This window comes from Antechinus flavipes, chromosome 1 (genome assembly GCF_016432865.1).
Source record: "Antechinus flavipes isolate AdamAnt ecotype Samford, QLD, Australia chromosome 1, AdamAnt_v2, whole genome shotgun sequence".
Lineage (NCBI taxonomy): Eukaryota > Metazoa > Chordata > Mammalia > Dasyuromorphia > Dasyuridae > Antechinus > Antechinus flavipes.
The window spans coordinates 631,288,926-631,309,615 of NC_067398.1; the positions used below are offsets into that span (position 1 = coordinate 631,288,926).

A 20,690-nucleotide genomic window follows, 5' to 3' on the forward strand; every position below is an offset into this window, starting at 1 on the left:
AAAAGAAAGAAAAGAAATGAGACCTTTATCAGAAATAGTGGCTGTAAAGATTTTTTCTCAGCTTTGTAAATTTCCCTTTTAATTTTGTTTCTGTTGGTTTTGTTTGTGCAAAAACTTTTTTATTTAATGTAATCAGAGTTGTTCATTTTGACTTTCATAATGTTCTCTACTTCTTCTTTGATCATAAATTCTTTTCCAAAGATTTAATAGGTAAATTATCCCTTGTTCTCCTAATTTATGATAACATCCTTAATGCCCAAGTCATGGGTATCTATTTTGATCTTATTTTGGTATGGGTGTAAGATGTAAGCTATGCCAAGTTTCTGACAGATTATTTTCCCCAGAAATTTTTGTGAAATAATGAGTTCTTATTCCAGAAACTGGAGTTTGGGGGTTTATCAACTACTAGATTACTATAGGCCTTGATTATTGTGCTATGTATATCTAATCTTTGCCACTGATTCACCACTCTATTTCTTAGCCAATACCAAATAGTTTTAATGGCTGGTGATTTATTATATTGTTTTAGGTTTGGTACTGCTATTCCCTTGATATTCTTGCTCTTTTGTTTTTCCAGATGAATTTTGTTATTATTTTTTCTAGTTCTATGAAATAATGTTTTCACAATTTGGTAAGGCACTGAACAAGTACACCAATTTAGGAAGAATCGTCATTTTTATTATATTAGCCTCAGCCTAGCCATGAACAATTGATAGTTTTCCAATTGTTCAGACTGGACTTTATTTGCATGAGAAATGTTTTGTGATTGTGTTCATATAGTTCCACATAGTTGTGTTGGCAGGTAGGATCTCAAATATTTTATTTTACCTACAGTAATTTTAATGGAATTTCTCTTTCTATCTCTTGTTAATGGGCTTTGTCAGTAATATATAGAGAAATGCTGATCATTTGTGTGACTTTGTTTTATATCCTGCAACTTTGCTAAAGCTGTGAATTGTTTCTAGTAGGGTTTTGGATGATTTTCTAGGATTCTCTAAGTGTATCATCATATCATCTGCAAAGAGTGATAGTTTTATTTCCTCACTGACCATTGTAATTTCTTTTTCTTTTCCTATGGCTAAAGCCAACATTTCTAGTACAATGTTGAATAATAGTGGTGATAATAAGCATCCCTGTTTCACTCCTGATCTTATTAGGAATACATCCAGCTTCTCCCTATTACAAATAATGCTTGCTGTAGGTTTTAGATAGATACTGCTTATCATTTTAAGGAAAGATGTTTTTATTCCTATGCTCTCTATTGGTTTTAATAAGAATAGATGTTTTTTGTCAAAAGCTTTTTCTGCATCTATTGAGATTATCATATGATTTCTGTTGGTTGATTATGGTAATAGTTTTTTCTGATATTGAACCCAGTCCAGAATTCCTGATATAAATCCCATTTGGACATTGTCTATTATCCTGCTGATACTTGTTGTAATCTCTTTGCTAATATTTTACTTAAAACTTTTGCATCAATATTCTTTAGAGAGATTGGTTTGTAATTACTTTCTCAGTTTTGGCCCTTCCTGCTTTGGGTATTACTACCATATTTGTATCATAGAAGGAATTTGGCAGTACTTCTTATTTACCTATTTTTCCAAATAGTTTATATAGTTTTGGAATTAATTGTTTCTTAAGGAGTTCATTAATGACTTGTTTAATTTCTTTTTCTAAAAAAATTTCTAAAATAGCTTTCTAAAACTATGTAAGTATTTTATTTCCTTTTTTGTTAACCTGGGCAATTTATATTTTTGTAAATATAACATGATTTTTATGGAAATGTTTGTATAACTTCATATGTCCTTTCTTAATGGGGGTCAGAGTGGGATGGAAGGGAGAGAATCCAGAACTCAAAGTTTTGAAAATAAATCTTAAAAAATTGTTTTAAATATAACTGGGGGAAAATAAAAATATTAAATTTAAAAAATTACAACCGAAAAAAAGGAAATATCATTCCACTGCTCAAAAAGTTTCAGTGACTCCCTATTATCTGTGCTAATAGCTAAAACTTCTTCATGATCTGTCTGCCTTTATGAACTCTGCATTCCACTTCAAATGCGTTTCTAGTTGTTCTTTATTCACAACATTCCATTACCAGGCCTTCACACAGACTGTCCCTCACTTCTGGAATTCTTTCCCTTCTTAAGTCAGCATTTAAAATTCCTGGTTTCCTTTGCATTCAGGAAAAGGAGGAAAAAATGAATTTAAGAATATTTTGAAGCACTAGGCAAAACTTTGCACTAACTGATGCATTGAGAAGCTTAAATCTCAGAGCTCAATTGTCAACTCCTACCTGAAACCATTTCTGATCCCTGAACTCTGCTGCTACTCCACAAGTTATCTTGTATATGTGTATATGCTGAGTATTTATTCTGATGAGGAGTTATCCATAGGACAGTTGATTAACACATTGGCTCTGTGGGTGTAGCTTCTGGAGGTACAGTGTAGAGGTTGCTGTTCTAGGTGAGAGACAGCAGGGGATTAACTAGATGTAATACGGAGCACGATATTCCTAAAACCAGTTAGATTTAATGGACTGGGTTAGTCTGCACTCATTCACTCACCCACCACGACAAAATAGAACCATGCTGATAGTAGGTGATTAGGAGATGCTTGCTTATTGACTAAATTTATCTAAGCTTCAGCTTGCATATTTCAAAAATCGGAATAACAATATTTTAACTACCTTACAAGATTGCTGAGGATCAAATGAGTACATTTGAAAGAATTTTAGAATCAAATACTTCATAAATTTTATAGTGTTATTTTTGTTTTCATTGTTATAAAAATATCTAAATTTAGTGACTATGCCAACTGCTGTTTAAGAATTAATAATTGTAGTTGTGGGCAAAGAATCTCAAACCAGTGGAATTTCATCCTGAATTTTTAATTACGTTTAATCGCTACTCAAACCATATAAATATTACCATTTTTATATGTTCTCATAATGACTATCTGTGGTGAATGTCTGGAACTAACGGAGCACAAATTTAGAAATCACAGATAAATTTGAAAAATGCTAGAAAGTTGATGTGAGATTTTCAAAATCTGGAGATGCCAGGAAGCCAATGCTGCTTAATGGTGAAGATTAAAGTCTCTGGCCCAAATGTGTCCTTTTCAGGATGACTACACTTGTTCCCTCCACCTAGGTAATATAGACTGAACTCTATCAACAGGGCGATTTTAGAACTAGAAGATGCATTAAAGATCAATGAGTCCAAACCCTTCATTTTAAAGGTGAGGAAAATGAAACTAGAAATCAAAAACAAAATGATTAATGTCACACACAGTTCAGAAGATGGTGCAGGTCTCCTCCCTCCATGTCCAGTACACTTTCCATTGTGACAAAATACCCTTGATTAAGGTAATTTATCTTTAGAATATGTCTTATATGAGGAAAATAGTTTGTTAAAAAATTATAAACACAAACTACAAGAGACAGGAGAGCAAGATAATAAAGCAATGGTAATAGCAATGACCAAACTGTTTTAATTTAGGGATTAATTGCCTCCTACCTTTCATAGGCCCTGATTCAGGAAGAGAATAAGCACTGGAGGAGGAAGAAAAGAATAAAGAGGAGGAAGAGGAGAAGGGGGAGGAAAACAAGTAAAGTTACATAGAATTTTATTGTTTGCAAAAAACTTTACATATATCATCTAATGTGATATTCAAAAGAACTTTGGAAATAAGTCCTGTGGTTACTATCATCATTTTACAGATAAGAAAACTGAGACTGAAGAGAGAAGGTGTCTTGCCCAGGGTCACATAGCTAGTAGATATCTAAGTCAATATTCTAACCCATGTCTTATTGACTCTTAATTTCAATGCTCTGTCTACCAAGTGATACTACTTTCTCCAAAAGAAATGGTTAGTAATTCAATTTCTAGCCAGGACCTAAAATGGACAGAATTAGGTCGGAAATTCCCTACAAGGAGTTAGAGCAGTTTAGGAAATGAGGCAGCCAATCCCCTAAGTACACGAGGACACTGCTTCCCACAACTGGCCATCTAAGAGAAGGTTACTCTGACCATGTAGACAAAAGTCATCTCACTGTTCCTCTTTCACTTGGAAGATTAAGAAGGGAAAGGGAGTAAAGTGAGAGAAAGAGAAGCTCCTGAGTAATAAAGTTCCATCTCTGATATTACTTTTAATCTACCATTGGTCACTAAAGAAGCAACATCTGAGGACTTCTATTCTCTGTTTCTAGGTTGTTCTGCTCCAGTCTATCCAACAATCAGCTGATTATTCACAGTGTAGTTGTTGTCCTATTTGTTTTTATTTAATGTTTTATTTTTCCCCAATTACATATAAAAACAATTTTTAAAATTAACTTTTTAAATTGGGAGTTGAAATACATGTGCAGTCATACAAAACATATTTCCATATTAATCATCTTATGGAAGAAAAGAGGAGGGGGGAAAAGGAGAAAATTGTTTTCAATTTTTCCAAGGTGCTATGTATGATCTAAGAAGAAGTGTGGTCACTGCTATCCTGACCTATGCTCTGGTCTGTGAGCAATTGCAAGTATGATTTTTTTTACCACAAATCTGTGACTAGGATTCCTGCTCCTTGTGCCCACAAGTTTTGGTATGCTACTATTTGTGGTGATCTTTTTCTTCTTTAAAATATAATAATGATGGTTCTCTCTGGGAGAAAGTAGGTTTCTCGGGGAGGTTTTCTGGAGGCAGTCTTAGTATCAGTCGAAAGTAATAATCACCTCAAAACACAGCCAGGTGATAAAAGTTCAGATCTTTTATTGCCTCCAATATAGCCCGGTTAGCTTAAAGTCCTATCTCTCTGCTTGGTTCCAAGAGCTCCCTCCAAATGTCTCCAGATTCAAAGATTTTCCTTCAGTCCAGCCAGCCAAGTGGAAAATGGAATGGATCTCTCTTGCCTTGGAGAAAGGGCTTCTGGCTCTCTAACCCGAAGTAACTAACTAACCCGAAGCTAAGAGCCTCTTTATATATGATTTTCCAAAGGTTGACTCCTCCTTCTGGAGGCACACCTAAGGGACATGTGAATTCACAAAGTTACAAAGTTTGCTTTGTGAATCTCCCATACTTGTGAACTCCAATGAGTACTGGTGCGAACACAAGCATTGTATCAATTAGTTCTACTTAGTACCTTATTTCAGGTTCTGGCCCAAAACATCTCTTTGGAGGATTAGATCAATGATACTGCACCATACTAAATTAGATAATTATTGTCTCTATCAGCTCTAATAACTTAACAGTTTGTAAAGATTCCAACAACTATTCCTCCTCCAGGACTGCAATCTGGATACCTTTGGGCAATGCAACAAAGTCCTGCACCCAGTACCAGCAAAGCAGCCCCAGTAATTTCCTTCTGACCTGTTGTCCAAGCCAGAAGTCATTGTTGCTTCCACTGATTCAGTCACGCCCAAAGCCTCTTGGTTCTTTACTGAGGAGCTGGCTTCCTGCACTTCAATATCACCCCAGTGCAATAGATCTTTTCAGCTGAATTTCTAAGCTGTTTTGGTCTGGAACATTGTTTTAATCCATCCTTTTGTGGGTTGTAGCACACCAAAGTTCATTTTAAGGATTATTTAAAGATGTTTGGAGGGGGGATTAGGATAAACTCAAGCAAATTCCTGCCTTTTTCTCTGCTACCTTAGCTCTATAAATGCAAAGTTCTGACTAAAGAAAGAATGAAATAGAATTAGTTGTACCAAAAAATCTGTTTCTAGAGCATTGTTATTAACTACCAATCCAAAAGTATCTCTCATAACAATATTTTAGCTAAACACTATCACTAAGATCCTCTTTTAATCTCACATATATATTTCTTTATATATGCTAATTCAGAGTTATAAACTATTAAATCTTGAGACATTTTCTTAGACAAGCAAATTTATAGGGTACCAAACATAATCATTGTTATAATCATTATCACCACCATCTATGTTGCAGCTGAAATAATAGCAACAATAACATGATGATATGTTTAAAGCTTTACTTGTATTTTATATATATATATATATAAGCCAATTGGTATGTTATGATTGATTTAATAATAATTATTATTATTATATATAATGCATAAACTATTGTGATTAAAATAATTTAATAAATTCTCCAGGGATGAGAAAGGAGAAATATGGAATTTGCATGGAAATATCCTACACTTCAGCATTATCTCAACAAACCTCCTTTTTTCATACCCACCTGCTAATCAAATCAATCAACCCATAAGAATTTATTAAGTGGCACTATGTGATAAGTACTATACAGCACATTAAAACTATCTACAATAAGCAAGCCTGATCTGGATGGATGAAAACCTAACAAAGCAGACTAAGAAGTGACCAAACAAGCAAAAAGCAAAAACTTAACATAATGAAGTCATGGAAAAGTTCCCAATATATCAACTTCCACCCCACATATAAGAATGAGTTAATTATGTCTCAGGTAATGAAAATCATACATTAAGATATTTACATTACAAGAATCTTAGAATTTCTTTTTTTAAAAATTCTACTTGAGCTTTAGTTACACTTATCTCAGAGTTTCTTATTATTTTATGAATAAAATATGGCTTTTCCTACTGATTACATTTGGGAAATGCAAATAAAGATGTTAAAGCTTTTTTTTTTAAAGGGGATTTAGTATTTATAATCTTCACAAAATTGGTGATACAGATTTGAAAGTGAACTGGCATTCATTTGAAGTCTAACCTAATTAAAAAGCTAAACTCCATAACCTAATTAAAAAGCTAAAATTCCTGCAATCTCTCATGTTGTCAATTACCTTCACCTTGACTGTATATCATCCGTGTGAAAGCATAATATAAATAAATAAAAAATATAGTAGCTTTGGTAGTTAAGTGAACTGGTAACTGTTCAAGGAACTACTTATTGATCATTCATCTAGCAACACATTGTTATTCTTATTTTTTGACATGTACAGTTATTCCTGACATTTAATAATGAAAACAAAAGCATAGGGTAAATCTAGGCAATATAAACAAAGAAAGATAAAAATAAAATCTCTTTTTAAAATTCTAGGAGCCATAAATCATTGTTATGCAAAATCTTGGAAAATGTTTTATCAATTCAATATGAACTTAATACAAACTGCAAAAATGTAAAAACATTGATAAAAATTTTATCTTATCAAACTGACAGTGATTCAAGCTATGGATTACTATAGATACGTACAAGACTGGTAGGTAAATAGATAGACAGACAGGGGACAGATAGACAGACAGACAGAAAGACAGATGAAAAGAAATTCTGCCCATACCTTCTCCACTTTTTTGCTGATTGGTGGATTCAGTAGTAGTAAGTGGTCTGAGTGGAATGATGATATCATCAATATTAACTCCTTCTTCTTTGTGCTTTGCAGATGCATGTGAAAGTAGTTCTGACTGACTTGGTGAGAATAAATTACAAAATTTACACATGAAGATGGAATGTTGCTCTGTAGAAGAAAAATTACATACATGTTATTTAATCAAGAAATCACATACTTCCAATTGACAAGATTTTGATATTTGTATTAAAAAATAAAAAAGGCAGAACTATTCGATTCATATTTTGCTTTTTTTTCCTCTAGAAAGAAAAGACTCTTCCTGTTGGATTGAATAGAACCAAAATATAAGAGCTCTGAAAGAATATATTACATCCAGAAGTAATGACATCACTGAAGGTTCTGAAGAAGAAGTCCTGTAGAGGATATTTTGGTCATGTAGAGGATATTCTTGTTTGGGTTTAAATTGAATTTGATAAATTCTGAGATGTTTTCCAGCCCCGTAATTCTGTAAAATGACTCTTCTCAATAGTAATCCATTTTGACTCTCATCTAGCTAATATCATAAGGTAAGTACCCAAAAAAATCTACTGCATTGAAATGAATTGAGCAATTAATAAATATGTTTGCTGTGATACTGCAATCTAGAATTATGGCAAATGAATTTTCTAGTAATATTAGCTCATAATGATATCCCTTTGATATTTCAAAATCTAGATTCCTTGAATAGAGCAGAGCCATAGTGGCTTGAGTACAAACAGCAACCCAGATGAACTCTCCCAATATTCCTCTCAAAACAATCTTAAAATAACACCTCAGATCAAATTTTGGAAAAGCAGATTCCACAAAAGGTCAAGGTGAGACATTTTTCCAGTATAAAACCACGTAGGAAGTTCTTAGAAGAGTTCTGTGACACCAAGGTGGGAAGCCTGTCCAGAAACCACTTATTCAGCAGCAGCAACAGTAGGGACTTTGCAGTGTCAGCAATAGCAGCAGCTTGAGGGGTTCTCAGGTCAAAGATGGTAAAGAAGTCAGACACGTAGCAAGCAAGAAGTAAATCCTAACTGCACTGGGTACAGTTGGCACTGACTGGCATAACCATACTCAGTTATGTTTCACAGTTTGGGGTCATAGTTTCAGGTCAGAAAAGAATTTTGGAGGTTAATCTCAAGGGAACTGAGTCCCTGGTTAAAGTTCGAAGGTAGAGGGAAGTGATAGCACTTGTGGCTGAAGAAATGACCTGGTCATAGTTCCAAAGTCAAAAAGAACACAAGTGAGGCTTTCCTGGGTATAAACCAAAAAAACAATGATTAAGTCTCTCCCAAAATCACACCACTTTTAAAGCACCAAAACTTGTGTACCCCAGAACTAGTTCTGAAAATAGCACAAAAACACCTGAAATATAGGCCAGAGTATCCCTAGGTATGTAGAGATCAATTTTAAGATAAAGTTCAAAATCAAATTATAAGCTATAAAAGTGAGCAAATAACAACATAAGAACTTGATGATAAAAAGCTAATATAGTAGAAGGAAAGACCAAGGTTTAATTTCAGAAGAAGATATCATTAATGTGAAAAGTTACCAAAAAAACTGCAAAGAAAAATGTTAACCAGACCCAAATGCAATAAGATTTTTAGGAAGATCTACAGAAAGAGATAAAAATGATAAAGGAAAAATTGGGAGAAAGAAATGAAAATAATATAAGAAAATTATGAAAAAAAGAATTAATAGCTTGATAAAAGAAGCACAAATATTAAAACAGAACTGACCAAATTCACTGAAGAAAAGAACTCCTTAAAAACAGGACCTGACAAAAGCTCACTGAAGAAAATAATTCATTAAAAATTAGAATTAGATGAGGAGAATATAATGATTCCATGAAATACCAAGAAACAATCAAAGTCAAAAAAAAATTGAAAATAGAAAATATTTCATTGGAAAAACAACTCCTCTGGAATATAGAATCCAGGATGGATGATTTGAGAAATACTGGGCTAACTAAAAGCCATAAAAATTAAAAAAAAAAAAAAAAAAAACTTTGAGAAGCAAAACCTAATTTCAAAAATTATCAAGGAAAACTGTCCTGATAGTCTAAAATCAGAAGGTAAAATAGAAATTGAAAGAACTTATTAATTACCTACTGAGAGAAAACCCAAAATGAAAACTCCCAAGAATATTATTGCCAAATTCCAGAGTTCCAAGATCAAGGAGAAAATATTGCAAGCAGAATGTAAGAAACAATTCAAATACATCAGGATCACACAAGATTTAGCATTAAAGAAGCAGAGAACTTGGAATACAACATTCCAGAAGGCAAAGGGTCTAAGAATACAACTAAGAATAGCCTATCCAAAAAAATTACATATAATTCTTGATGAAAAGGATTCCTGATGAAAAGATCAAAGCTAAATAGAAAATCTAACATTTAAAATATTAAACTCAAGAAAAACATAAAAAGATAAACATGAAAGAGAAATCATAAGGGACTTAATATGTTTAAACTAGATTCCTATATATATATGTATATATAAAGAAACTTGTAATTGCTAAGAACTTTACCATTACTAAAGGGCTACAAAGACAGAAGACGTGAGTGTAATCTGATAATGTTCCCCCCCTCAATAAAAAAAAAAAAAAAAAGAAAGAAAAAAAGAAAGAAAGAAAGAGGGAAGCACTGGGAAAAGAAGGAGGAAGAGATAATAGCAGGAAGGAATTTTTCCCACCAAAAAAAAAAAGAATGCAAGGAAGAGTTTTTACACTGGAAGGAAAATAAGAAGGATAGAAGAAAATGCTCAAACTTCTTTCCCATTAGAATTAATCGAAAGGGGAAAGAAAATATATTCACAATCAGGGAAAAAGGAGGAAAAGTGGAGCAGAGATATGGAATAGGGGTGGTAAAAAGAATAAAGGAGACAAGGATCAGACACAAAACAGACAAGATAAAAAGAGAGAAAGCTAAACACACGAAAATAGGATGGAGAGAAACAGACCATTAGTAATCTAACTCTGAAGGTGAATGGAATGAGCTCACCCATATAATGAAAATGGATAGCAGGATAGATTAGAAAGAAGAATAAAGCAATATGTTGTTTAGAAGAATGTTGTTGTTTACAAGAGACACACACTTAAAATTGAAAGGCACACTCAGTTAAAATAAAGGGCTAGAGCAAAATTTATTATGCCTCAGCTGTAGTAAAACATGTAAGGACAGCAATCATGATCTCAGGGAAAGCAAAAGTAAAAACAGTGCTAATTAAGAGAGAGAAAAAATTTGCTCAAGTTTGTTACATTTTGCTAAAAGGTATGGTAGACAAAGAATATCCAAAAAAATTCATAGCAAATTTCTCTGATAAAGGCTTCATTTCTCAAATGTAGAGGAAACTGAGTCAATTTATAAAAAGAGTCATTATCAAACTGATTAATGTCAAAGGATATGAATAGGCAGTTTTCAGAAGAAGAAATCAAAGCTATCGAAAGTCATATTTTTAAAAATGCTCTCAATCACCATTGATTAGAGAGAAATCCAAATTAAAACAATTCTGAGGTATCACCTCATACCTATTAGAAATGATAAATACTTGAGAGTTTGAGGGTAAATATGTATGCTAATAAACTTATTGGAATTATGAATTTATCCAATCATTCTAGAGAACAATTTGGAACTATGTCCAAAGGGTTATGAAACTGTACATACTCTTTAATCCAGAAATACTACTACTACTAGATCTGTATGCCAAAGAGATCAAAGAAAAAAGAAAAGGACATATATATATGTTTTTTTGTAGTGGTAGAGAACTAGAAATTGAGAAGGATACTCATCAACTGGAAATGGCTGAACAAGTTGTGGCATATGATTATGATGGAATACTATTGTGCTATAATAACAAAGTGGGTAGTTTCAAAAAAACTGATACAAAGTGAAACAAGAAGAACTGGGAAATCATTTGCGCATAGTAATAGCAATGTTGTAATAACAATTAACTATGAAAGCAGTGTTTCTATTGGGCTTATATCCCAAAGAAATACTAAAGAAAGGAAAGGGACCTGTATGTGCCAAAATGTTTGTGGCAGCCCTGGTTGTAGTGGCTAGAAGCTGGAAAATGAATGGATGCCCATTAATTGGAGAATGGCTGAGTAAATTGTGGTATATGAATGTTATGAAATATTATTGTTCTGTAAGAAATGATCAACAGGATAAATACAGACAGGACTGGCGAGACTTACATGAACTGATGCTGAGTGAAATGAGCAGAACCAGGAGATCATTATATACTTCGACAACGATATTGTATGAGGATGTATTCTGATGGAAGTGGATTTCTTTGACAAAGACTCAGTTTCAATTGATAAATGATGGACAGAAGCAGCTACACCCAAAGAAAGAACACTGGGAAATGAATGTGAACTATTTGCATTTTTGTTTTTCTTTCCAAGTTGTTTTTACCTTCTGAATCCAATTCTCCCTGTGCAACAAGAGAACTGCTCGGTTCTGCAAACATATATTGTATCTAGGATATACTGCAACATAGCTAACATATATAGGACTGCTTGCCATCTAGGGGAGGGGAAAAATCGGAACAGAAACGAGTGCAAGGGATAATGTTGTAAAAAAATTACCCTGGCATGGATTCTGTCAATATAAAGTTATTATAAAATAAAATAAAATATTAAAAAAACAACAATTAACTATGAAAGACTTAATTATTCTGATCAATATAATTATCCAAGACAAGCCCAAAAGACTCATGATGAAAAAATAATATCCACCTCCGGAGAGAACTGATAAACTCCAAATGGAAACTGAAATAATAGCTTCCTCATTTTCTTTATTTTCTGTCATCTTTTTATTTTTTTAATATGGCTAATATGGAAATGTGTTTTGTATTGTTTCATATGTATAACTGATATTTTGCTTGTCTTCTCAGTAGAGAAGAGATAGGAAGAAGAAAATTTGGAAATCAAAATTTAAGAAGAATAATTAAAATAATAACTTTATTTTGAAATAAGTAAGTAAATGCCTTTGAATGAGGAAATAGATGGCATTTCCCTTATATTATATTCTACTTTATCACTAACAGTGCTGTAGCCAGGTTCCAATATCTACACACATTAAACTCAATGCAAATTGACTGAATTTTGTATAGTTTAACTTAATGTTAGTTGACGGTAAATGTCTGTTGCATAGAAGCTATAAAATTCCCTAAAAAGATACTAGTAGCACTTAAATGAATTCAATAACTGTAATCTTAAATTATTTACATATATGATTTAAATGTAGAATGCCACAGGAGCCAAGACTTTTTTTACTGGCTGGCACAGAGACTTATGCTGAGAAATGTTTCTTTAATTAACAAAGAAGATGGGAATCTTACTACTTTATGCTAACAAATTCCTATTAATGACTTCATCACCAATAACAAACTGACAGAAAGCTCACAGAGTTCACAGCATCAAACTAGATGCATAGTATATGGAGATTAGTAAATTAACATTCTTTCTCCTTCAAAAATCTTATAATAATGTTTCAAAGACAAATTGAAAGTTATGGAGAAAGATAAACTAAATCAAAGTTCTATAAGCTATGAAATACTTTTGATGTACTTATAAATGCCAACTCACAAAACCACAAGATCTGAAAGTGGAAACAGACCCAATAAGCCAGCTGTTCCAACTCATACCTGAAGAAGAGCAAATCTACAACACATCTGACACCTTCCTAACTGCCATACTTTGGACACTCTCCAATTTGTTCCTATCTGAAATGTGGCAACCAGATATGTTCTGACCTGGGAAAATACAAAGAGATTATCAATTTTTTAGTGTTCAGCATTTTGGTTCTCTTAATGCAGAATAAGAGTTCATCAGCTTTTGGCTATGACAAAGGCCAGGCAGATCAGGCCCTTACAGATAGAAGAGAAAGGGAAATAAAGATAGCTAGAGTGAGAGAAATAACCATGAAAGTAATCCTCTGCTTTTAAAAAGCTCAGGGTATAGCCTAGTCTTACCTTCTCACTCAAAAGGATATGGCATTTGATTATGCTAGACTGGAATATCCAGTTGCCATTATCTTTTTCAGAACAGATCTTAACAGCTTCAGACCATCTCTTCTTGTGGACCAAAAACCCTTATCTTTTTTTTTTTAAGAAGTTAACTGAGGGGCAGCTAGATGGCTCAGTGGATAGAGTACCTACTCAGAGGATAGAGTACCTCAGGCAGGAGGACCTGAGTTCAAATCTGCCCTCAGACACTTAACACTTCCTAGCGGTGTAATCCTGGACAAGTCACTAAACCCCAAATGCCTCAGCAGAGAGAGAGAAGGAGAGAGAAAATTAACTGGATATGTAGACTGACATCTATCTGAATGTTCTTTCATCTCATGTTAGTTACTGAAAATTACTGATTTTTCCTTAATCAAATATATTAATGGAAAAAGCAAAAACTAAAACTCATTCTTTCTGACTTCCAGGCCAATGTTTGTTCATATAATAACAGCTCTCTTAAAAACATAGGCCAATATCAAAAAAAGGTACAAAAAGCTTATTGTACTACCACATGCCAGATAACAATACAATAACTTGTAATCATGAAATCATCTTTGTATTATGTTCAAGTATAAATCTCCCTCATCCTTCACCAGACTCTATCATTCCCTCAAGATATCATCCTATAATTCTACTTTCTTTACCTACCAAACTCCTAGAAAAAGATTTGATTAATTGCTTTACTTCCTTTCCTCTCTTTCTTTTACTCCTTTGCAATTTGGCTTCCAACTCCATCCTTTTTTTTCCAAGCCGTCAATTGCCACAGCTGATAATCTGTTCTGTCTTCATCTTTCTCCACCCATCTGCAGCATCTGTTTCTGGTAACTGCCTCCTGGTTCATGTCTCCTCTCTGGGATTTTATGATTTTATGGTTCTATTATTCTACTCTCTGTTGGTTCTCCTTACCAGATCTTCTCTGTCTCTCTTGCTGGCTCACTACATCACTGGTCTTAACTAGAAGTATCTCCCAATATTCTGTCTTGTTCTTATCTCTATTTTTTTTCTCTCTTAGTAACCTCATTAACTTCTATGGTTTTAATGATTATGTCTATGCAATTGACTCACAAATTACCTACACACTTAAACATATAAAGAGCACCAGTATCTCCCCTAAACATCATCATCAACAATTGCTTATTGGATTTTTCAAACTGGATTTCCATTTCCTAAATTCAACATACCTTTTTTCATTATTATTCCTCCTGAATCCTTAGGAGGAAGAAGGAGGAGGAGGAGGAGAAGGAGGAGGAGGAGGAGAAGGAGGAATCTAATCCTTCCTTCATCTAATCATCCCTATTTCTATTGAATAGCCCCCCATCCTTCCAGTCTTTCCAGTCCAGTCCAGGTTCACTATCCTAAATGCCTCACTCTCTTATCACACAAAATTAATCAACTGCCAAATCTTGCCTTTCTACTTTCACATTTCCCTTACATCTGACCCTTTCTCTCTACTCAGATAGCTACAATTTTAGTTCATGCCTTCATTATATCTTGCCTAGATTACGACAATAGCTTCCTAATCGACCTCCTGGCCTCAAATCTCTCCCATTCCAGTCTATCCTACACAGGGCTGTCAAAGTATAATAACAGATCTGATATGATTCCTCTATTCAAGTTTAGTGGCTTGCTCTTGCCTCTAAGATCAAATATTTATTGCTCTGTTTAGCTTTAACCAGCTTTCATTAAGACCACACCTGACCAGCTTCAATGGCCATTCATCTCCTTCCCCTACTCTATGATCCAGCCAAATTATCTTTTCCTCTGGTCTTCACATGTAATGCTCCATCTAGTGTTTATGTACTGGCAATCATACATGCCTAGAATGCATTTCCTCTATATCTTCACTTCATGGAGTCTTTCTCCTTTAGGATTTTGCTCAAGCACAGTTCTTTCTCATGAAGCCTTTCCTAATATCTCGAAATGCTACTACACCTCCCCTCAATTATCTTGCATTTAACTTCTTTGTAAACAGTTGTATTTATTCTTTTATATTTATATAATATATATGTAAAAATATAATATACAATATATTATATTTTTTATTGTTATTATTTTTATTCATGTCCAACTTTTCATGACCCTATTGGGGTTTTCTTGGCAAAGATAATGGAGTGGATTGCCATTTCTATTTTCAGCTTATTTTACAGATTGGAAACTGAGGCTAATAGGTTTAAATGAGTTGCCCAGGGACACACAGATATTGTGTTTAAGGCTATTTTTTTTTTTTACCTCAGAAAGGTGAGTTTTCCTGAATCCAGGTTCAGCACTCTAACCACTAATCCATTATGCAACCTAGCTGCCTATTTATGTGTGTGTTCATGTGTATGTATATGTATGTGTGTGTGCATAGATGGAAATGTCTATGTACAGATACAGATATGGATATAGATATAAATATAGATGGATAGATGGTTGTGTCTGTAAATATGTATATACATATACTTGTACACACACTTGATACATATATGTAGATATATACATATATGCCATTATATATACATATGCATACAAACATATACAATGTATAATACATATGTGTGTACACACATACATACGCACTATATCAGAATTTAAGTTCCTTGTGAATAGGGATTCTTTCATTCACTGTAGTTGTGTCCATTGCATCTAGCACAAAGCCTGGCTACATAATAGATAATTGATTAATTAATGAGAAAAATACTACATCCAAACCCAATGCCTTTTTATCCCTTTTCCCAATCATAGGATCATATAGATTTAGAGCAGGAGGGAACCTTAGGCATTTTTTAGGACAATCCCTTCATTGCTGAGATGTCAAAATTGAGACTTCAAGAAGCTAAGTGATTTACTCAGTAACAAAAGAGTTGTAAGATACCAGAAAGAGCATTTAAGCCAAGGTCCTGACTCAAAATTCTACAGTTTTCCATTTCACAACGTGGCCTCTTCAAGTCATATTAAATGATTTCATAGATTATTATTGCTCTCAAAAAAAAAAAAGTGATTTCTATCTCAAGACAGCATAGTTTGGGGCATAAAGTCAATGTTCAACTGCTCGAAGATGACGAAATCACTCAATGTTAAGATAAATCTAAATAAAATGGAAATATGAAAGATGTAATTAAAAAAAAAAAAACACCAGGCACCTTCTGGTTTCCAACTTACTTTTTTCTTTACTATATGAGTCAGGGAATAACATGGAAAACTTAAAAGAATGATGTTCTGCTTTTTCAATTCTAAGACAAACTCAAGTGAGCTAATATTAAAACAATTATTAAGAAAGTTGAGTTAGATCAAAACAAATAATTTTGTTAAAACAGCATTATGCTTTAGGGATGTATTTTATGTTTAACAAATAATATATTTTAATACATTTTCAAGGAGAGGTTCTTCATTCCTTGACATAGCTAAATTTTTTGAGACTTAAAATGTAACTATTAACTGGTTATCTCAATTGGTCTTTCCTTCTTCTGGAAAGGAATAAGAGAGGAGAGGAGAGAGAATGTTCAGCTAGAAAGAATTTAATATAATCAATATTTCTTTCTTTCTTTTAAGCTATTATAGTTTGAATCTTAGCTGACCAGGAACAGAGCTCCCATTTGCAATAATGGAACTGACAAGCATTTATATCATCATTTTTGCCTAAAGTCCTGTTTTCTCAAAATTAATCAATTCTAGGAAAGTACATATGATTAGAATACAAGTCACTACACAAAAGTCCCAACTAGTCTGTATAAAGCCTTACTATTAAATGTTTTCTGACTTTCGTTTGGGAAGATATTTTTTTAAACAAATGCTTAAGTTTACTAAGCATTACTTTAGGAAGCATGTCTTAGAATGAAAGTTATACAGACATACACTGCTTCAGGTAAATGGAATAGAGAAAAAATAAAACTATTCAATTCCTATTTTGTTTCTGTTTTATTTGACAAAGAGAATAGTCTTTAGAATAGAACAGAGTTAAAGGAAAATTGAAGTTAGGTGAGATTTGCAGGTTTGTTACAAACATAACAATTTCAAATGAGTTCAAATCTCTTAGTCTGGAAGAATTACTCTCTTCTGTACTTACAGATGTGGTTGCTGAACCACTCACTGATAAGCAAGGAACTATAGAAAATAAAAAAAAGATGCCGCAGATTGAAGATAGGGAAAAAAATGGTCATTTGTTTTTATAAACTGGAAGAAAGTGAATCTGATATTAGTTTCTAGCAACAAAGGGTTTCTAAATATTTGGAAAGGGAATCAGCAATCACCAGCATAGTTTGACTAACAGCCTGCTTTAGGCACATCAGACTAAGTACCTTTCGTTCTTTTAACCAAATTGTTAAACAGATCGATCAAGAAAGTACTACTGCCATTTTAGCAATCTGAATTTATTAAGCACCTACTATGTCAGGCACTGGGCCAAGCATTATAGCTAAAATGAAAGGCAAAAATATTGTCTTTGCCCTAAAAAACTTCACATTTGAATAGGGAAAACAGCATGTAAACAACTGCACATATTTTTATATGTTATATCTACAATAAGTTTGCTATATGCTCTTTTAATATATATGTGTGTATGCATAAATTTCACTTTGCTTCCATTTGTTATATCATATATATTTATCCCTACAAGCACATAAATGTACACATAAACATTTATGTGATCATGTATACGTGTACACACATACAGAGTAAACAAATGATAATCTATAAGAGAATAAAGTGGAGGGTGGTAGGAAGACACTTAGACTAAATCTATGAAAAACCAAGTCAACAAGCATTTACTTATTACTTACTATGTGTCCAGCATCGTGGTGAGGAAGGAGGGCATTCTAGGTATATGAGACAAACACTCTATTAAAAAGGCACAGTTCCATGTGAGAGAAATCAGAAGTCCAATTTTGTGAGACTATAGAATATGTGACACATAAGAAAAATGGAAAGGCAGGAAAGGGCCAAGTTATGAAAGGCTTTAAATGCCAGAAAACTTTATAGTTGATCCAGGAGGTAATAGGGAAACAGTGAAGTTCATTCACTAGTGGAATTGGGGAATGACACAGTCAACTCTTCACTTCAGAAAAATCACCTTAGCAGCTATAAGAAAAATGAAGTTCAGAGAAACAATGATAAGAGATGAATTAGATGGCTATTGCAAAAGTCCAAGCAAGAAATGATGAGAATTTATACCACTGTAGCACCTGCTTTAATGGTGAGAAAGGGATACATAAAATAGATATTTTAAAGGTAGAAATGACGAGATTTAGCAACAGAATTGAAATATGGAATGAAGGACAAGAGAAAAGGAAAGGAAAATATTGAGATTGCAAAGCTAATTAGGAGAATGCTGATACCTTTGACGATAACAGGGAAGTTTGGAATAGAGAAAGATTTGCAAGAAGATGATGAAATGATGAAAAAATGAAACAATTATCATTAATATTTCTGCTTGATTTGATTTCAGAGATTATAGTGTCTCCTCCAGGATAAACTGATCATCTGAAATCTCATCACAATGCATAATAACTCAGGTTTTGATATTCAACACCTTCTCAATTCCCACAATTGCCTCTCTTCTCTCCTCTCTCACAAGAGGGTTAGAGAGCAAAGCAATAAGTTCCTCCTAGAGCTTCTTTTATAAGGAGCCTTTTCCTTTTTCCACAAACACCTCTTCATGACTTCAATATGACCAATTATCATGTCTCCATTTTTGAGTAACACCTCATGGTACATTCCACCCCATACACCATTTTTCATCATCTTTTTATGTGCTGTTTTTCCTCATGAGATTGTTAAGTTTTTTGAAGCCAAGAACTATCTTTCTTTTTCTTTTTTTTTTAATATCCCCAGCACTTAGCATGGTACCTGCATAGAGCAGGCACCAAATAAATTATTAAATTGAAATTGAATTGAAAGTTGAGTTTGAGATAGCTATGAAAGACCAAATTTGAGATGTTCAAGAGTCAGATAGTAATGGAAAACTGAAACTCAGGAGAAAAGTTAGCATTGGATATGAAGATCTGGAAATCATCTATATAGAAATGGTAACTGAACCCACTATGCTAATGAGAGGAACAAAGGAGATAGTACAGAGGGAGAAAAGAAGAGGGTTTGGTACCTCAATAATTATAATCTGGATAAAAATTCAGGAAAAGAGATAGGTAGGAAGAGAATTAGGAAAGAGCAATGTTACTAAAACTTAGAAAAGAGAGAATACCAAGGAAAAAGAAGATAATGGAATTGCAGCCAATTTCACAAAAGTAAAAAAAAAAGGATAAGGATGGAAATAGGAGGGCAACCAAAAGACCATTAGTTTTGGCACTAGTTAAAATTTAAAAAACACTGAATAAAAAAACAAACAAACAAAAAGATACATCACTTCATATCTGTCCATCCAAAAGCATTTAAAATAGTTTCCTACAGAGACTAAAATGTCCACGCCATTTGACTCAGAAATTTTACAGCAAAGGACATATTCCAAGGCAGTCAATGATTCAAAAAAAAAAAATAGAAATAAGATCAATATCTATCATATGAAGAATTCTAAAAAAAAAATTGTAGTATAGAAATGAAATAGAAAATTACTGTGCTACAAGAAATTGATGAATAAAGGAAAATTAGAAACTAAAGGAGAGGGGCAGCTAGGTGGCGCAGTGGATAGAGCACCAGCCCTGAAGTCAGGAGGACCTGAGTTCAAATCTGGTCTCAGACACTGTCTAGCTGTGTGACCCTGGGCAAGTCACTTAACCCCAATTGCCTAAAAAAAAAAAAAAAAAAAAAAAAAAGAAACTAAAGGAGAATCAATTGGAGAATTAGTCTACAAATTACAGCATGTTAATGTAAGAAAATGATTATTAATATTCAATGATTTGGGGAAATCCAGGACTTCCCCATTTCCCCAAAGTTCTGATATAAAAAATTCAGTCTCTTGAAGGGCATTACTGATGAGATTGGACTAATTTTCTAGTTCACATCCTACCCTGGTGGGGTAATTAATGTGCTCCACTCAGTTTGGGTGGAGATAACTTAAGAACTAAATGACATAATCAAAGTTCATGTCCAGCCTCTCATTATTACACCTTTTTTCCTCATTAATTATTAATCAATCAGAGTGGATTTTCATTCTCTTCCAAAAGAGCATTTAAGCCATGAGCTTCAATGAGGGTCTTTGTTCTGAAAGAGATATGGCCAAATACCTCTCCTCTTTAAAATGCTGTTAGTAAAACAGCATTTTTAATAAAATAACTAAATTACCCAAAATGTCTCTCGAACTTTTTAAATGGCACAAATATAATGGAAAACTATTTTGCTATAAGAAATGACAAAAGTTTCAGAGAAACTTGGAAAGGCTTGCAAGAACTAATATGGAGTGAAGTACAAAGAATCAGAACAATTTATAGAGTAACAAAAGTATTATGCA

The 20,690-nt window shown here is 33.3% G+C and overlaps 1 protein-coding gene across 1 annotated transcript in view; it reads right to left on the reverse strand.

Annotated features, from left to right (window-relative positions):
* The window catches only part of ZFAT (zinc finger and AT-hook domain containing), a 280,433-nt gene that overhangs the window by 210,373 nt on the left and 49,370 nt on the right, over positions 1-20,690 (reverse strand). Inside the window, exon 2 of the mRNA XM_051971128.1 lies at positions 7,266-7,442. Within this exon, the coding sequence (XP_051827088.1) occupies positions 7,266-7,442 (177 nt within the window). The remainder of the gene's footprint in view (positions 1-7,265; positions 7,443-20,690) is intronic.